Source organism: Primulina eburnea, chromosome 1 (assembly GCF_022965805.1).
Source record: "Primulina eburnea isolate SZY01 chromosome 1, ASM2296580v1, whole genome shotgun sequence".
NCBI classification, from domain to species: Eukaryota; Viridiplantae; Streptophyta; class Magnoliopsida; order Lamiales; family Gesneriaceae; genus Primulina; species Primulina eburnea.
Genome location: NC_133101.1, coordinates 7,622,127 through 7,642,383, shown reverse-complemented (window position 1 = coordinate 7,642,383; position 20,257 = coordinate 7,622,127). Strand labels below are relative to the sequence as shown.

Genomic DNA, 20,257 nt, shown 5'->3' with positions numbered 1-20,257 from the left:
ATGTCTGAATCCCATCTTAGGGTTCATTACATAAAAGAGCAGCTAGATGTTCTTCCAAATTTGAACAGAATCTTGGCTGAGGACTTTGTGAAGCATGGGAGAGTTATTGCTAACGAAGAATTGGTCGCTAATATGAGAAATGACTTTTCATTAAAGGATGTTGTCGGCGATGAGTTGGAGGCTGTCGGAGAATTGAAGGAGCATGAGTTGGAGGTTCGCAGAGGCATGTTGTTGGAGGATACTGCCGGTGGAGTGGAGCCGGTTGTTGTGTTGGACGGAATTATGATTTACCTTGATATAGAGGTAGTTCCCTTGTATGACTCTCATCTTAGGGTTCGTTACACAAAAGAGCTCCTTGATGTACTTCCAAACTTGAACAGAGTCTCGGCTGAGGACTTTGTGAAACAAGGGAGAGTTATTGGTGACGATGAAGCGCTCACTAATCTGAGTAATGGCTTGCCATTGGAGGATGTTGTCGGCGGTAAGTTGGAGGCTGTCAGAGAATTGAGAAGCATGAGTTGGAGGTTGGCGGAGGCATGTTGTTGGAGGATGCTGTCGGTGGAGTGGAGCCAGTTTTTGTATTTTACTTTGTGAAGCAAGGGAAAGTTATTGCTGACGAAGAAGCGGTCGCTAATATGAGAAATGGCTTGTCGTTGGAGGATGCTGTCGGAGAATTGGAGGAGCATGAGTTGTAGGTCGGCGACGATTTGTTGTTGGAGGATGCTGCCGGTGGAGTTGAGCCGATTGTAGTGTTGTACAGAATTTATGGCTTACCTTGATATAAAGGTATTTCGACAAAAGTGATCCTGAATGTTCTTACAAACTTGAACAGAATCTTGGCTGAGGACTTTGTGAAGCAAAGGAGAGTTATTGTTGACGATGAAACGCTTGCTAATATGAGAAATAGCTTGCCATTGTAGGATGTTGTTGGTGGTAAGTTGGAGGGTATCGGAGAATTGAGAAGTGTGAGTTGGAGGTTGGCAGATGCATGTTGTTAGAGGATGCTGCTGGTGGGGTGGAGTCGATTGTTGTGTTAGACGGAATTTATGGCTTGCCTTGATATAGAGGTAGTTCTCTTGTCTGAATCTCATCTTAAGGTTCGTTACATAAAGAGCTCATGGATGTTCTTCCAAACTTGAACAGAGTTTCGGCTGAAGACTTTATGAAGCAGATGAGAGTTATTGCTGACGAAGAAGTGGTCGTTAATATGACAAATGACTTGCCATTAGAGGATGTTGTCGACGGTGAGTTGGAGGCTGTCGGAGAACTGGAGGAGTATGAGTTGGAGGTTGGCATAGGCATGTTGTTGGAAGATGTTGCCGGTGGAGTGGAGCCGGTTGTTGTGACTTACTTTGTGAAATAGGGGAAGTTAATGTTGAAGAAGAAGCAGTCGCTAATCTAAGAAATGGCTAGCCGTTGGAGGATGTTTTCGTCAGTGAGTTGAAGGCTCTCGGAGAATTGAAGGAGCATGAGTTGGAGGTTTGCAGAGGCGTGTTGTTGGAGGATGCTGCCAGTGGAGTGGAGTCGGTTGTTGTGGATTACTTTGTGAATCAGGGGAAAGTTATTGGTGACGAAGAAACGGTCGCTAATCTGAGAAACGACTTGCCATTATGCTGTCGTTGATGAGTTGGAGGCTGTTGGAGAATTGGAAGAGCATGAGTTGGAGGTTGGCGGAGGCATGTTGTTGGAAAATGCAGCAGGTGGAGTGGAGCCGGTTGTTGTGTTAGACAATCCATTTCTCAGATTAGCGACCGCTTCTTCGTCAGCAATAACTCTCCATTACTTCACAAAGTCCTTAGCCAAGACTCTGTTCAAGTTTGGAAGAACATCCTGAAGCTCTTTTATGTAACGAACCCTAGAGATTCAGACAAGGGAACTACCTCTATATCATGGTAAGTGACATACTCTTGTCTCATATCTTAAAAATTTAATATTTAAAATGAATTTATAATGAGCTTACAATGGACTTCTATATCAACTTGGGTTAATCATTTTCGTAAAACGAGGACAATTGGATGTTAGTTACATAAATGCTACATGCTACATGATGCGAGAAAAAAATGCTACATGATGCAAATTTTCCTGTCGAGCATGTAGGCGGGGTAGAATGCATTATACCCCGCCTACATGCTCCACAGAACATCCTAAAGATAAGATACCTGTCGAGCTTCTTATCTTGAACCTGCGAGAAAAAAATGCTACATAATGCGAGCCACCTCTTGAACCTGTAGGACACCTCTAGATTCTCGGCGTCAGTGGATCGAGGGGTTAGGCTGCGACGAGACCCCTTATCTCACATGATAAAAATTAAATATTTAAAATGAGTTTATAATATTATATTTACAAAGGATTTCTAGCAAATTGGAAAAATCATTTTTGTAAAGCGAGGACGAATACGAAGTAGTTGATATAAAAGCCCATTGTACAGTCACGCATCCGCGGGCCCGGGCTCGGGGCGTAACATTTAGCCGTAAATTCCTCATGTGTTAATTCTTGTAGGCTCAACACGGTGCAATTGTCACTCATATCATCTTGATAAGATAAAGCCAGGCGCTTCTTCACATTAAGCATAATGAATTCCACTTACTCGTTTTTCCAACTGTACAAGTGTCCGAAAGGCATTTGCGCATCATTATTGATGCAAGAAAATCAAATAATTACAGAATTAACTTGATTGAATATGCTAAGGAAGTCCAATTTTTCCGGTGGCCAAACAGGGAAAGAAGGACCAATAAGAATCAGTGATGGGATTTGCAATGATGGGATATGGATAGAAATGGAGCCGTAACTAGAAAAAAAATATGCGCAAAGCGACTACATGAGAAGTAAGAACTAAATAAGGATTCCACGTCTCCAAATTTTTTGAGAACTAAATAAGACTACATAAGAGCATTATTTCATATGGGATAGAGTCAAAGTATCTTCTTATGCTTCTTCCTTTTCCAAGATGTTCATAAGTCATTGTTGCTTCGCAAAAACACCTACATAGTATAACAATAAAGGAGAAGGGTTTCACTGTAATGATGTGTGTGTACGTATTCTTGTTCTGGTTTTAACATGATACAGTGCGATTGTGTACATTTGCATTCATATTTTAAAAACATATCAAAAGTAAATTTGTCAGCATATTAAAAAAATTCTTACCTTATCTAAAGGAAACTAAAGGCTCAAAACTCATTCTTCTCCATATGACAAAATGTCATTTCCATACTGTAAATCCATATTTTTTGTGTCGGTATTTTTTAAATTCCATGTATTTCAATTTCTTTACTAGTTTATGTCTTGCTCTTGCACTTTTTAGGCTTGGGTCTCTGAGGGTTAGGAGAAAATTCGAGATGTGAAACCCCTATTTAGTTCCTACTTCTCATGTAGTCGCTTTGCACATCTTGTTTTTCTAGTTACCGGCTCCATTTATGTCCATATCTCATATGTGCAAATCTCATCACTGATTCTTATTGGTCCCTATTTCCCTATTGGGCCACCCGACAAACGGGATTTCCTTAGTAAATTCAATCAAGTTGACTCTGTAATTATTCGATTTTCTTGCGTCAATAGTGATGCGCAAATGCATTTCTGGGGGATGGGGGGAGGTCGGGGTTGTTCTCTGAGGGTTAGGGGAAAATTGGAGATGTGAAACCCCTATTTAGTTCCTACTTCTCATGTAGTCGCTTTGCGCATCTTGTTTTTCTAGTTACCGGCTCCATTTATGTCCATATCTCATATGTGCAAATCTTATCACTGATTCTTATTGGTCTCTCTTTCCCTGTTGGGCCACCCGGCAAAGTGGATTTTCTTAGTAAATTCAATCAAGTTGACTATGTAATTATTCAATTTACTTGCGTAAATTGTTTCGCAAATGCCTTTTATTTGGGGGGGTGGGGGGAGGGTGGTGAGGGAGGTCGGGGTTGTTTTCTGAGGGTTAGGGGAAAACTGGAGATGTGAAACCCCTATTTAGTTCCTACTTCTCATGTAGTCGTTTTGCGCATCTTGTTTTTCTAGTTACCGGCTCCATTTATGTCCATATCTCATATGTGCAAATCTCATCACTGATTCTTATTGGTCCCTCTTTCCCTGTTGGGCCACCGGACAAACTGGACTTTCTTAGTAAATTCAATCAAGTTGACTCTGTAATTATTCGTTTTTCTTGCGTCAATAGTGATGCGCAAATGCCTTTCTGGGGGTGGAGGTCGGGGTTGTTCTCTGAGGGTTAGGGGAAAATTGGAGATGTGAAACCCCTATTTAGTTCTTACTTCTCATGTAGTCGCTTTGTTTATCTTGTTTTTCTAGTTACCGCCTCCATTTATGTCCATATCTCATATTTGCAAATCTCATCACTGATTCTTATTGGTCTCTCTTTCCCTCTTGGGCCACCCGGAAAACTGGATTTCCTTAGTAAATTCAATCAAGTTGAATTAGCGACAATCCATTTCTCAGATTAGCGACCGCTTCTTCGTCAGCAATAACTCTCCATTACTTCACAAAGTCCTTAGCCAAGACTCTGTTCAAGTTTGGAAGAACATCCTGGAGCTCTTTTATGTAACGAACCCTAGTGATTCAGACAAGGGAACTACCTCTATATCATGGTAAGTGACATACTCTTGTCCCATATCTTAAAAATTTAATATTTAAAATGAATTTATAATGAGCTTACAATTACTTCTATATCAACTTGGGTTAATCATTTTCGTAAAACGAGGACAATTGGATGTTAGTTACATAAATGCTACATGCTACATGATGCGAGAAAAAAATGCTACATGATGCAAATTTTCCTGTCGAGCATGTAGGCGGGGTAGAATGCATTATACCCCGCCTACATGCTCCACAGAACATCCTAAAGATAAGATACCTGTCGAGCTTCTTATCTTGAACCTGCGAGAAAAAAATGCTACATAAGGCGAGCCACCTCTTGAACCTGTAGGACACCTCTAGATTCTCGGCGCCGGTGGATCGAGGGGTTAGACTGCGACGACGACGTCGCGTTATGAAAGAGAGGTGATTGTGATATCCCTTATCTCACATGATAAAAATTAAATATTTAAAATGAGTTTATAATATTATACTTACAAAGGATTTCTAGCAAATTGGGAAAATCATTTTTGTAAAGCGAGGACGAATACGAAGTAGTTGATATAAAAGCCCATTGTACAGTCACGCATCCGCGGGCCCGGGCTCGGGGCGTAACATTTAGCCGTAAACCTCATGTGTTAATTTTTGTAGGCTCAACACGGTGCAATTGTCACTCATATCATCTTGATAAGATAAAGCCAGGCGCTGCTTCACATTAAGCATAATGAATTCCACTTACTCGTTTTTCCAACTGTACAAGTGTCCGAAAGGCATTTGCGCATCATTATTGATGCAAGAAAATCAAATAATTACAGAATTAACTTGATTGAATATGCTAAGGAAGTCCAATTTGTCCGGTGGCCAAACAGGGAAAGAAGGACCAATAAGAATCAGTGATGGGATTTGCAATGATGGGATATGGATAGAAATGGAGCCGTAACTAGAAAAAAAATATGCGCAAAGCGACTACATGAGAAGTAACAACTAAATAAGGATTCTACGTCTCCAAATTTTTTGAGAACTAAATAAGACTACATAAGAGCATTATTTCATATGGGATAGAGTCAAAGTATCTTCTTATGCTTCTTCCTTTTCCAAGATGTTCATAAGTCATTGTTGCTTCGCAAGAACACCTACATAGTATAACAATAAACGAGAAGGGTTTCACTGTAATGATGTGTGTGTACGTATTCTTGTTCTGGTTTTAACATGATACAGTGCGATTGTGTACATTTGCATTCATATTTTAAAAACATATCAAAAGTAAATTTGCCAGCATATCACAAAACATCTTACCCTATCTAAAGGAAACTAAAGGCTCAAAACTCATTCTTCTCCATATGACAAAATGTCATTTCCATATTGTAAATCCATATTTTTTGTGTGGGTATTTTTTAAATTCCATGTATTTCAATTTCTTTACTAGTTTATGTCTTGCCCTTGTACTTTTTAGGCTTGGGTCTCTGAGGGTTAGGAGAAAATTCGAGATGTGAAACCCCTATTTAGTTCCTACTTCTCATGTAGTCGCTTTGCACATCTTGTTTTTCTAGTTACCGGCTCCATTTATGTCCATATCTCATATGTGAAAATCTCATCACTGATTCTTATTGGTCCCTATTTCCCTGTTGGGCCACTCGGCAAACGGGATTTTCTTAGTAAATTCAATCAAGTTGACTCTGTAATTATTCGATTTTCTTGCGTCAATAGTGATGCGCAAATGCATTTCTGGGGGAGGGGGGGGGGGGGGAGGTCGGGGTTGTTCTCTGAGGGTTAGGGGAAAATTGGAGATGTGAAACCCCTATTTAGTTTCTACTTCTCATGTAGTCGCTTTGCGCATCTTGTTTTTCTAGTTACCGGCTCCATTTATGTTCATATCTCATATGTGCAAATCTTATCACTGATTCTTATTGGTCTCTCTTTCCCTGTTGGGCCACCCGGCAAATTGGATTTTCTTAGTAAATTCAATCAAGTTGACTATGTAATTATTCGATTTTCTTGCGTAAATTGTTTCGCAAATGCCTTTTTTTTTTGGTGGGGGGAGGGAGGGGGTGAGGGAGGTCGGGGTTGTTCTCTGAGGGTTAGGGGAAAACTGGAAATGTGAAACCCCTATTTAGTTCCTACTTCTCATGTAGTCATTTTGCGCATCTTGTTTTTCTTGTTACCGGCTCCATTTATGTCCATATCTCATATGTGCAAATCTCATCACTGATTCTTATTGGTCCCTCTTTCTCTGTTGGGCCACCGGGAAAACTGGACTTTCTTAGTAAATTCAATCAAGTTGACTCTGTAATTATTCGTTTTTCTTGCGTCAATAGTGATGCGCAATAACCTTTCTGGGGGGTGGAGGTCGGGGTTGTTCTCTGAGGGTTAGGGGAAAATTGGAGATGTGAAACTCCTATTTAGTTCCTACTTCTCATGTAGTCGCTTTGCTTATCTTGTTTTTCTAGTTATCGGCTCCATTTATGTCCTTATCTCATATTTGCAAATCTCATCACTGATTCTTATTGGTCTCTCTTTCCCTGTTGGGCGACCCGGAAAACTGGATTTTCTTAGTAAATTCAATCAAGTTGAATTAGCGACAATCCATTTCTCAGATTAGCGACTGCTTCTTCGTCAGCAATAACTCTCCATTACTTCACAAAGTCCTTAGCCAAGACTCTGTTCAAGTTTGGAAGAACATCCTGGAGCTCTTTTATGTAACGAACCCTAGAGATTCAGACAAGGTAACTACCTCTATATCATGGTAAGTGTGATACTCTTGTCCCATAGCTTAAAAATTTAATATTTAAAATGAATTTATAATGAGCTTACAATGGACTTTTATAGCAACTTGGGTTAATCATTTTCGTAAACCGAGGACAATTGGATGTTCGTTACATAAATGCTACATGATGCGAGAAAAAAATGCTACATTATGCAAATTTTCCTGTCGAGCATGTAGGCGGGGTAGAATGCATTATACCCCGCCTACATGCTCCACAGAACATCCTACAGATAAGATACCTGTCGAGCTTCTTATCTTGAACCTGCGAGAAAAAAATGCTACATGATGCGAGCCACCTCTTGAACCTGTAGGACACCTCTAGATTCTCGGCGCCGGTGGATCGAGGGGTTAGGCTGCGACGACGACGTCGCGTTATGAAAGAGGGGTGATTGTGATACCCCTTATCTCACATGATAAAAATTAAATATTTAAATTGAGTTTATAATATTATACTTACAAAGGATTTCTAGCAAATTGGGACAATCATTTTTGTAAAGCAAGGACTAATACGAAGTAGTTGATATAAAAGCCCATTGTACAGTCACGCATCCGCGGGCCCGGGCTCGGGGCGTAACAGTTAGCCGTAAATTCCTCATGTGTTAATTCTTGTAGGCTCAACACGGTGCAATTGTCACTCGTATCATCTTGATAAGATAAAGCAAGGCGCTGCTTCACATTAAGCATAATGAATTCCACTTACTCGTTTTTCCAACTGTACAAGTGTCCGAAAGGCATTTGCGCATCATTATTGATGCAAGAAAATCAAATAATTACAGAATTAACTTGATTGAATATGCTAAGGAAGTCCAATTTGTCCGGTGGCCAAACAGGGAAAGAAGGACCAATAAGAATCAGTGATGGGATTTGCAATGATGGGATATGGATAGAAATGGAGCCGTAACTAGAAAAAATATATGCGCAAAGCGACTACATGAGAAGTAAGAACTAAATAAGGATTCTACGTCTCCAAATTTTTTGAGAACTAAATAAGACTACATAAGAGCATTATTTCATATGGGATAGAGTCAAAGTATCTTCTTATGCTTCTTCCTTTTCCAAGATGTTCATAAGTCATTGTTGCTTCGCAAGAACACCTACATAGTATAACAATAAAGGAGAAGGGTTTCACTGTAATGATGTGTGTGTACGTATTCTTGTTCTGGTTTTAAAATGATACAATGCGATTGTGTACATTTGCATTCATATTTTAAAAACATATCAAAAGTAAATTTGCCAGCATATCACAAAAAATCTTACCCTATCTAAAGGAAACTAAAGGCTCAAAACTCATTCTTCTCCATATGACAAAATTTCATTTCCATACTGTAAATCCATAATTTTTGTGTGGGTATTTTTTAAATTCCATGTATTTCAATTTCTTTACTAGTTTATGTCTTTCCCTTGCACTTTTTAGGCTTGGGTCTCTAAGGGTTAGGAGAAAATTCGAGATGCTGAAACCCCTATTTAGTTCCTACTTCTCATGTAGTCGCTTTGCACATCTTGTTTTTCTAGTTACCGGCTTCATTTATGTCCATATCTCATATGTGCAAATCTCATCACTGATTCTTATTGGTCCCTATTTCCCTGTTGGGCCACCCGGCAAACGGGATTTCCTTAGTAGATTCAATTAAGTTGGTTCTGTAATTATTCGATTTTCTTGCGTCAATAGTGATGCGCAAATGCATTTCTGGGGGAGGGGGGGAGGTCGGGGTTGTTATCTGAGGGTTAGGGGAAAATTGGAGATGTGAAACCCCTATTTAGTTCCTACTTCTCATGTAGTCGTTTTGCGCATCTTGTTTTTCTAGTTACCGGCTCCGTTTATGTCCATACCTCATATGTGTAAATCTCATCACTGATTCTTATTGGTCCATCTTTCCCTGTTGGGCCACCGGGCAAACTGGACTTTCTTAGTAAATTCAATCAAGTTGACTCTGTAATTATTCGTTTTTCTTGCGTGAATAGTGATGCGCAAATGCCTTTCTAAGGGTGGAGGTCGGGGTTGTTCTCTGAGGGTTAGGGGAAAATTAGAGATGTGAAACCCCTATTTAGTTCCTACTTCTCATGTAGTCGCTTCGCGCATCTTGTTTTTCTAGTTACCGGCTCCATTTATGTCCATATCTCATATGTGCAAATCTCATCACTGATTCTTATTGGTCCCTATTTCCCTGTTGGGCCACCAGGAAAACTGGATTTCCTTAGTAAATTCAATCATGTTGAATTAGCGACAATCCATTTCTCAGATTAGCGACCGCTTCTTCGTCAGCAATAACTCTCCATTACTTCACAAAGTCCTTAGCCAAGACTCTGTTCAAGTTTGGAAGAACATCCTGGAGCTCTTTTCTGTAACGAACCCTAGAGATTCAGACAAGGGAACTACCTCTATATCATGGTAAAGTGTGATACTCTTGTCCCATATCTTAAAAATTTAATATTTAAAATGAATTTATAATGAGCTTACAATGGACTTCTATTGCAACTTGGGTTAATCATTTTCGTAAAACGAGGACAATTGGATGTTAGTTACATAAATGCTACAAGCTACATGATGCGAGAAAAAAATTTTACATGATGCAAATTTTCCTGTCGAGCATGTAGGCGGGGTAGAATGCATTATACCCCGCCTACATGCTCCACAGAACATCCTACAGATAAGATACCCGTCGAGCTTCTTATCTTGAACCTGCGAGAAAAAAATGCTACATGATGCGAGCCACCTCTTGAACCTGTAGGACACCTCTAGATTCTCGGCGCCGGTGGATCGAGGGGTTAGGCTGCGACGACGACGTCGCGTTATGAAAGAGGGGTGATTGTGATACCCCTTATCTCACATGATAAAAATTAAATATTTAAATTGAGTTTATAATATTATACTTACAAAGGATTTCTAGCAAATTGGGACAATTATTTTTGTAAAGCGAGGACGAATACGAAGTAGTTGATATAAAAGCCCATTGTACAGTCACGCATCCGCGGACCCGGGCTCGGGGCGTAACAGTTAGCCGTAAATTCCTCATGTGTTAATTCTTGTAGGCTCAACACGGTGCAATTGTCACTCGTATCATCTTGATAAGATAAAGCAAGGCGCTGCTTCACATTAAGCATAATGAATTCCACTTACTCGTTTTTCCAACTGTACAAGTGTCCGAAAGGCATTTGCGCATCATTATTGATGCAAGAAAATCAAATAATTACAGAATTAACTTGATTGAATATGCTAAGGAAGTCCAATTTGTCCGGTGGCCAAACAGGGAAAGAAGGACCAATAAGAATCAGTGATGGGATTTGCAATGATGGGATATGGATAGAAATGGAGCCGTAACTAGAAAAAAAATATGCGCAAAGCGACTACATGAGAAGTAAGAACTAAATAAGGATTCTACGTCTCCAAATTTTTTGAGAACTAAATAAGACTACATAAGAGCATTATTTCATATGGGATAGAGTCAAAGTATCTTCTTATGCTTCTTCCTTTTCCAAGATGTTCATAAGTCATTGTTGCTTCGCAAGAACACCTACATAGTATAACAATAAAGGAGAAGGGTTTCACTGTAATGATGTGTGTGTACGTATTCTTGTTCTGGTTTTAACATGATACAATGCGATTGTGTACATTTGCATTCATATTTTAAAAACATATCAAAAGTAAATTTGCCAGCATATCACAAAAAATCTTACCCTATCTAAAGGAAACTAAAGGCTCAAAACTCATTCTTCTCCATATGAAAAAATTTCATTTCCATACTGTAAATCCATATTTTTTGTGTGGGTATTTTTTAAATTCCATGTATTTCAATTTCTTTACTAGTTTATGTCTTTCCCTTGCACTTTTTAGGCTTGGGTCTCTAAGGGTTAGGAGAAAATTCGAGATGTGAAACCCCTATTTAGTTCCTACTTCTCATGTAGTCGCTTTGCACATCTTGTTTTTCTAGTTACCGGCTTCATTTATGTCCATATCTCATATGTGCAAATCTCATCACTGATTCTTATTGGTCCCTATTTCCCTGTTGGGCCACCCGGCAAACGGGATTTCCTTAGTAGATTCAATTAAGTTGGTTCTGTAATTATTCGATTTTCTTGCGTCAATAGTGATGCGCAAATGCATTTCTGGGGGAGGGGGGGAGGTCGGGGTTGTTATCTGAGGGTTAGGGGAAAATTGGAGATGTGAAACCCCTATTTAGTTCCTACTTCTCATGTAGTCGTTTTGCGCATCTTGTTTTTCTAGTTACCGGCTCCGTTTATGTCCATATCTCATATGTGTAAATCTCATCACTGATTCTTATTGGTCCATCTTTCCCTGTTGGGCCACCGGGCAAACTGGACTTTCTTAGTAAATTCAATCAAGTTGACTCTGTAATTATTCGTTTTTCTTGCGTGAATAGTGATGCGCAAATGCCTTTCTAAGGGTGGAGGTCGGGGTTGTTCTCTGAGGGTTAGGGGAAAATTAGAGATGTGAAACCCCTATTTAGTTCCTACTTCTCATGTAGTCGCTTCGCGCATCTTGTTTTTCTAGTTACCGGCTCCATTTATGTCCATATCTCATATGTGCAAATCTCATCACTGATTCTTATTGGTCCCTATTTCCCTGTTGGGCCACCAGGAAAACTGGATTTCCTTAGTAAATTCAATCATGTTGAATTAGCGACAATCCATTTCTCAGATTAGCGACCGCTTCTTCGTCAGCAATAACTCTCCATTACTTCACAAAGTCCTTAGCCAAGACTCTGTTCAAGTTTGGAAGAACATCCTGGAGCTCTTTTCTGTAACGAACCCTAGAGATTCAGACAAGGGAACTACCTCTATATCATGGTAAAGTGTGATACTCTTGTCCCATATCTTAAAAATTTAATATTTAAATGAATTTATAATGAGCTTACAATGGACTTCTATTGCAACTTGGGTTAATCATTTTCGTAAAACGAGGACAATTGGATGTTAGTTACATAAATGCTACAAGCTACATGATGCGAGAAAAAAATTTTACATGATGCAAATTTTCCTGTCGAGCATGTAGGCGGGGTAGAATGCATTATACCCCGCCTACATGCTCCACAGAACATCCTACAGATAAGATACCCGTCGAGCTTCTTATCTTGAACCTGCGAGAAAAAAATGCTACATGATGCGAGCCACCTCTTGAACCTGTAGGACACCTCTAGATTCTCGGCGCCGGTGGATCGAGGGGTTAGGCTGCGACGACGACGTCGCGTTATGAAAGAGGGGTGATTGTGATACCCCTTATCTCACATGATAAAAATTAAATATTTAAATTGAGTTTATAATATTATACTTACAAAGGATTTCTAGCAAATTGGGACAATCATTTTTGTAAAGCGAGGACGAATACGAAGTAGTTGATATAAAAGCCCATTGTACAGTCACGCATCCGCGGGCCCGGGATCGGGGCGTAACAGTTAGCCATAAATTCCTCATGTGTTAATTCTTGTAGGCTCAACACGGTGCAATTGTCACTCGTATCATCTTGATAAGATAAAGCAAGGCGCTGCTTCACATTAAGCATAATGAATTCCACTTACTCGTTTTTCCAACTGTACAAGTGTCCGAAAGGCATTTGCTACATCATTATTGATGCAAGAAAATCAAATAATTACAGAATTAACTTGATTGAATATGCTAAGGAAGTCCAATTTGTCCAGTGGCCTAACAGGGAAAGAAGGACCAGTAAGAATCAGTGATGGGATTTGCAATGATGGGATATGGATAGAAATGGAGCCGTAACTAGAAAAAAAATATGCGCAAAGCGACTACATGAGAAGTAAGAACTAAATAAGGATTCCACGTCTCCAAATTTTTTGAGAACTAAATAAGACTACATAAGAGCATTATTTCATATGGGATAGAGTCAAAGTATCTTCTTATGCTTCTTCATTTTCCAAGATGTTCATAAGTCATTGTTGCTTCGCAAGAACACCTACATAGTATAACAATATAGGAGAAGGGTTTCACTGTAATGATGTGTGTGTACGTATTCTTGTTCTGGTTTTAACATGATACAGTGCGATTGTGTACATTTGCATTCATATTTTAAAAACATATCAAAAGTAAATTTGCCAGCATATCACAAAAAATCTTACCCAATCTAAAGGAAACTAAAGGCTCAAAACTCATTCTTCTCCATATGACAAAATGTCATTTCCATACTGTAAATCTATATTTTTTGTGTGGGTATTTTTTAAATTCCATGTATTTCAATTTCTTTACTAGTTTATGTCTTGCCCTTGCACTTTTTAGGCTTGGGTCTCTGAGGGTAAGGAGAAAATTCGAGATGTGAAACCCCTATTTAGTTTCTACTTCTCATGTAGTCGCTTTGCACATCTTGTTTTTCTAGTTACCGGCTCCATTTATGTCCATATCTAATATGTGCAAATCTTATCACTGATTCTTATTGGTCCCTATTTCCCTGTTGGGCCACCCGGCAAACGGGATTTCCTTAGTAAATTCAATCAAGTTGACTCTGTAATTATTCGATTTTCTTGCGTCAATAGTGATGCGCAAATGCATTTCTGGGGGAGGTCGGGGTTGTTCTCTGAGGGTTAGGGGAAAATTGGAGATGTGAAACCCCTATTTAGTTCCTACTTCTCATGTAGTCGCTTTGCGCATCTTGTTTTTCTAGTTACCGGCTCTATTTATGTCCATATCTCATATGTGCAAATCTTATCACTGATTCTTATTGGTCTCTCTTTCCCTGTTGGGCCACCCGGCAAAGTGGATTTTCTTAGTAAATTCAATCAAGTTGACTATGTAATTATTCGATTTTCTTGCGTAAATTGTTTCGCAAATGCCTTTTTTTGGGGGGGGGGGGGGGGGTGAGGGTGGTCGGGGATGTTCTCTGAGGGTTAGGGGAAAATTGGAGATGTGAAACCCCTATTTAGTTCTTACTTCTCATTTAGTTGTTTTGCGCATCTTGTTTTTCTAGTTACCGGCTCCATTTATGTCCATATCTCATATGTGCAAATCTCATCACTGATTCTTATTGGTCCCTCTTTCCCTGTTGGGCCACCGGGCAAACTGGACTTTCTTAGTAAATTCAATCAAGTTGACTCTGTAATTATTCGTTTTTCTTGCGTCAATAGTGATGCGCAAATGCCTTTCTGGGGGTGGAGGTCGGGGTTGTTCTCTGAGGGTTAGGGGAAAATTGGAGATGTGAAACCCTATTTAGTTCCTACTTCTCATGTAGTCGCTTTGCTTATCTTGTTTTTCTAGTTACCGGCTCCATTTATGTACATATCTCAAATTTGCAAATCTCATCATTGATTCTTATTGGTCTCTCTTTCCCTGTTGGGCCACCCGGAAAACTGGATTTCCTTAGTAAATTCAATCAAGTTGAATTAGCGACAATCCATTTCTCAGATTAGCGACCGCTTCTTCGTCAGCAATAACTCTCCATTACTTCACAAAGTCCTTAGCCAAGACTCTGTTCAAGTTTGGAAGAACATCCTGGAGCTCTTTTATGTAACGAACCCTAGAGATTCAGACAAGGAAACTATGAGGTTTAGGGGAAAATTGGATATGTGAAACCCTTACATAGTTCCTATTTCTCATGTAGTCGCTTTGCGCATCTTGTTTTTCTAGTTACCGGCTCCATTTATGTCATATCTCATATGTGCAAATCTCATCACTGATTCTTATTGGTCCCTCTTTCCCTGTTGGGCCACCCGGCAAACTGGACTTCCTTAGTAGATTCAATCAAGTTGACTCTGTAATTATTCGATTTTGTTGCGTCAATAGTTATGCGCAAATGCCTTTCGGACATTTATACAGTTGAAAAAAAGAGAAAATGGGATTCTCATGTAGTCGCTTTGCGACTACAGGTTGTTCTATGAAGGTTAGGGGAAAATTGGAGATGTGAAACTCTTATTTAGTTCCTATTTATCATGTAGTCGCTTTACGCATCTTGTTTTTCTAGTTACCGGCTCCATTTATGTCCATATCTCATATGTGCAAATCTCATCACTGATTCTTATCGGTCCCTCTTTCCCTGTTGGGCCACCTGGCAAACTGGACTTCCTTAGTAGATTCAATCAAGTCGACTCTGTAATTATTCGATTTTGTTGCGTCAATAGTTATTCGCAAATGCCTTTCTGGGGGGTGGGGGTGGTCGGGGTTGTTCTATGAGGGTTAGGCGAAAATTGGAGATGTTAAACCCCTATTTAGTTCTTACTTCAAGTGTAGTCGCTTTGCGCATCTTGTTTTTCTAGTTACCGGCTCCATTTATGTCCATATCTCATATGTGCAAATCTCATCATTAATTCTTATTGGTCCCTCCTTTCCTGTTGGGCCACCCGGCAAACTGCACTTCCTTAGTAGATTCAATCAAGTTTACTCTGTAATTATTTGATTTTCTTGCGTCAATAGTGATGCGCAAATGCCTTTCGGACACTTATACAGGTGAAAAAAAGAGAAAATGAGATTCTCATGTAGTCGCTTTCCAACTACAGGTTGTTCTCTGAGGGTTTTGGGAAAATTGGAGATGTGAAACTCTTATTTAGTTCCTATTTATCATGTAGTCGTTTTATGCATCTTGTTTTTCTAGTACCGGCTCTATTTATGTCCATATCTCATATGTGCAAATCTCATCACTGATTCTTATCGGTCCCTCTTTCCCTGTTGGGCCACTCGGCAAACTGGACTTCCTTAGTAGATTCAATCAAGTTGACTCTGTAATTATTCGATTTTGTTGCGTCAATAGTGATGCGCAAATACCTTTCTGGGGGGGGTGACGGTGGTTGGGGTTGTTCTATGAGGGTTAGGGGAAAATTGGAGATGTTAAACCTCTATTTAGTTCTTACTTCTCATGTAGTCGTTTTGCGCATCTTGTTTTTCTAGTTACCGGCTCCATTTATGTCCATATCTCATATGTGCAAATCTCATCACTGATTCTTATTGGTCCCTCTTTCCCTGTTGGGCCACCCGGCAAACTGGACTTCCTTAGTAGATTCAATCAAGTGGACTCTGTAATTATTCGATTTTGTTGCGTCAATAGTTATGCGTAAATGCCTTTTTGGGGGAGGGGGTGGGGGAGGTCGGGTTGTTCTATGAGGGTTAGGGGAAAATTGGAGATGTGAAACACCTATTTAGTTCTTACTTCTAATGTAGTCGCTTTGCGCATCTTGTTTTTCTAGTTACCGGCTCCATTTATGTCCATATCTCATATGTGCAAATCTCATCACTAATTCTTATTGGTCCCTCTTTTCCTATTGGGCCACCCGGCAAACTGAACTTCTTTAGTAGATTCAATCAAGTTGACTCTATAATTATTTGATTTTCTAGCGTCAATAGTGATGCGCAAATGCCTTTCGGACACTTATACAGGTGAAAAAAAAGAGAACACCCGGCAAACTGGACTTCCTTAATAGATTCAATCAAGTTGACTCTGTGATTATTCGATTTTGTTGCATCAATAGTGATGCGCAAATGCCTTTCGGACACTTATACAGTTGAAAAAAAGAGAAAATGAGATTCATTATGCTTAGTGTGAAGCAGCATCTTGCTTCATTTTATCAGGATGATATGAGGGATAATTGTACCGTGATAAGCAAAAAAAAAATTGACACCTGATGAATTTACAGTTTACCTTTATATAAAGGTAGTTCACATATCTGAATCACGTCTTAGGGTTCATTACATAAAAGAGCTCTTAGATGTTCTTCCAAACTTGAACAGAATCTTGGCTGAGGACTTTGTGAAGCATGGGAGAGTTACTGCTGACGAAGAAGCGGTCGCTAATATGAGAAATGGATTGCCATTGGAGGATGCTGTCGGCGATGAGTTGGAGGCTGTCAGAGAATTGGAGGAGCATGAGTTGGAGGTTGGCAGAGGCATGTTGTTGGAGGATAATGCCGGTGGAGTGGAGCCGATTGTTGTGTTGAACAAAATTATGACTTACCTTGATATAGAGGTAGTTCCCTTGTCTAACTCTCATCTTAGGGTTCGTTATATAAAAGAGCTCCTGGATGTTCTTCCAAACTTGAACAGAGTCTCGGTTGAGAACTTTGTGAAGCAAGGGAGAATTATTGCTGGGGGGGTCGGGGTTGTTCTCTAAGGGGTAGGAGAAAATTGGAGATGTGAAACCCCTATTTAGTTCTTACTTCTCATGTAGTCACTTTGCGCATCTTGTTTTTCTAGTTACCGGCTCTATTTATGTCCATATCTCATATGTGCAAATCTCATCACTTATTTTTATTGGTCACTCCTTTCCTATTGGGCTACCCCGCAAACTGAACTTCTTTAGTTGATTCAATCAAGTTGACTCTGTAATTATTTGATTTTCTTGCGTCAATAGTGATGCGCAAATGCCTTTCGGACACTTATACAGGTGAAAAAAAATAGAAAATGGGATTCTCCTGTAGTCGCTTTGCGACTACAGGTTGTTCTCTGAGGGTTAGGGGAAAATTGGAGATGTGAAACCCCTATTTAGTTCCTATTTCTCATTTAGTCGTTTTGCGCATCTTGTTTTTCTAGTTACCGGCTTTATTTATATCCATATCTCATATGTGCAATTCTCATCACTGATTCTTATGGGTCACTCATTCCCTGTTGGGCCACCCGGCAAACTGGACTTCCTCAGTAGATTCAATCAACTCGACTCTGTAATTATTCGATTTTGTTGCGTCAATAGTGATGCGCAAGTGCCTTTCTGGGGGGTGGGGGAGGTCGGGGTTGTTCTATGAGACTTAGGGGAAAATTGGAGATGTGAAACCCCTATTTAGTTCTTACTTCTCATGTAGTCGCTTTGCGCATCTTGTTTTTCTAGTTACCGGCTCCATTTATGTCCATATCTCATATGTGCAAATCTCATCACTAATTCTTATTGGTCCCTCTTTTCCTGTTGGCTACCCGGCAAACTGAACTTCTTTAGTAGATTCAATCAAGTTGACTCTGTAATCATTTGATTTTCTTGCGTCAATAGTGATGCGCAAATGCCTTTCGGACACTTATACAGGTGAAAAAAAGAGAAAATGAGATTCTCATGTAGTCGCTTTGCAACTACAGGTTGTTCTATGAGGGTTAGGGGAAAATTGGAGATGTGAAACTCTTATTTAGTTCCTATTTATCATTTAGTCGCTTTACGCATCTTGTTTTTCTAGTTACCGGCTCCATTTATGTCCATATCTCATATGTGCAAATCTCATCACTGATTCGTATCGGTCCCTCTTTCCCTGTTGGGCCACCCAGCAAACTGGACTTCCTTAGTAGATTATATCAAGTTGACTCTGTAATTATTCGATTTTGTTGCGTCAATAGTGATGCGCAAATGCCTTTCTGGGGGGGTGAGGGTGGTCGGGGTTGTTCTATGAGGGTTAGGGGAAAATTTGAGATGTGAAACCCCTATTTAGTTCTTACTTCTCATGTAGTCGTTTTGCGCATCTTGTTTTTCTATTTACCGGCTCCATTTATGTCCATATCTCATATGTGCAAATCTCATCACTAATTCTTATTGGTCCCTCTTTTCCTGTTGGGCTTAGGGGTGTTCATCGGTCGGTTCGGTTCGGTTTTCGGTTTTTTATTTAGGTTTTTTCGGTTTTCGGTTTACAAATATATAATCCGATAACCGAACTATTTTTCTTCGGTTCGGTTTTCTACCGAAATGGTTCGGTTATTTCGATTTTGATACAATTATTTAAATTAATATAATAAATATATTGTAAAATATAATATGCTAGTTTTTTACATGATTTCTTAGTAAAACATTTAAATATAAAGTCTAAATAAATTACATAAACAACAATCAACTAAATATTATTCAAAATAATTCATCATTCACTAATATCATCTCAAAAAATATATAATAAAAATAAAAATATTAATTTAATGAAATTTCGGTTTTTTCGGTCGGTTCGGTTTTGACATATATAATCCGAAACCGAACCAAATAAATTTCGGTTTTAACATTTATATCTGAATTATAAAATTCGGTTTTCGGTTCGATTCAGTGTTCGGTTTTTTCGGTTTGGATTTTCGGTTTTTTCGGTTTTATCCGAAGTTTGAACACCCCTAGTTGGGCTACCAGGAAAACTGAACTTCTTTAGTAGATTCAATCAAGTTGACTATGTAATTATTTGATTTTCTTCCGTCAATAGTGATGCGCAAATGCCTTTCGGAGACTTATACAGGTGAAAAAAAAAAAGAAAAAATGGGATTCTCATGTAGTCGCTTTGCGACTACAGGTTGTTCTCTGAGGGCTAGGGGAAAATTGGAGATGTGATACCCCTATCTAGTTCCTATTTATCATGTAGTCTCTTTGCGCATCTTGTTTTTCTAGTTACCGGCTCCCTTTATGTCCATATCTCATATGTGCAAATCTCATCACTGATTCTTATCGGTCCCTCTTTCCCTGTTGGGCCACCCGGCAAACTGGACTTCCTTAGTAGATTCAATCAAATTGACTCTGTAATTGGAGATGTGAAACCCCTATTTAGTTCTTACTTCTCATGTAGTCGCTTTGCGCATCTTGTTTTTCTATTTACCGGCTCCATTTATGTCCATATGTCATATGTGCAAATCTCATCACTAATTCTTATTGGTCCCTCTTTTCCTGTTGGGATACCCGGCAAACTGAACTTCTTTAGTAGATTCAATCAAGTTGACTCTGTAATTATTTGATTTTCTTGCGTCAATAGTGATGCGCAAATGCCTTTCGGACACTTATACAGGTGAAAAAAAAGAGAAAATGGGATTCTCATGTAGTCGCAAAGCGACTACAGGTTGTTCTATGAGGGTTAGGGGAAAATTGCAGATGTGAAACCCCTATTTAGTTCCTATTTATCATGTAGTCGCTTTGCGCATCTTGTTTTTCTAGTTACCGGCTCCATTTATGTCCATATCTCATATGTGCAAATCTCGTAATTATTCGATTTTGTTGCGTTAATAGTGTTGCGCAAATGCCTTTCTGGGGGGGTGGGTGGG

The 20,257-nt window shown here is 39.4% G+C and overlaps 1 protein-coding gene across 1 annotated transcript; it reads left to right on the top strand.

Annotated features, from left to right (window-relative positions):
* The first annotated feature begins 826 nt into the window (after positions 1–826).
* Positions 827–17,393, top strand: LOC140803274 (uncharacterized). Its single transcript, XM_073159069.1, has 2 exons — positions 827–1,067; positions 16,938–17,393. Exons 1-2 carry the CDS (start codon positions 1,047–1,049, stop codon positions 17,391–17,393), a joined length of 477 nt encoding a protein of 158 aa, XP_073015170.1. The 5' UTR covers positions 827–1,046.
* Positions 17,394–20,257: the final 2,864 nt, after the last annotated feature.

Coding starts and splice junctions, on each gene's coding strand:
- LOC140803274 (XM_073159069.1), top strand. CDS start 1,047: ATGGCTTGCCTTGATATAGAG. Junction 1,068..16,937: donor TGGCTTGCCTTGATATAGAG/GTAGTTCTCTTG, acceptor CTTTATATAAAG/GTAGTTCACATATCTGAATC.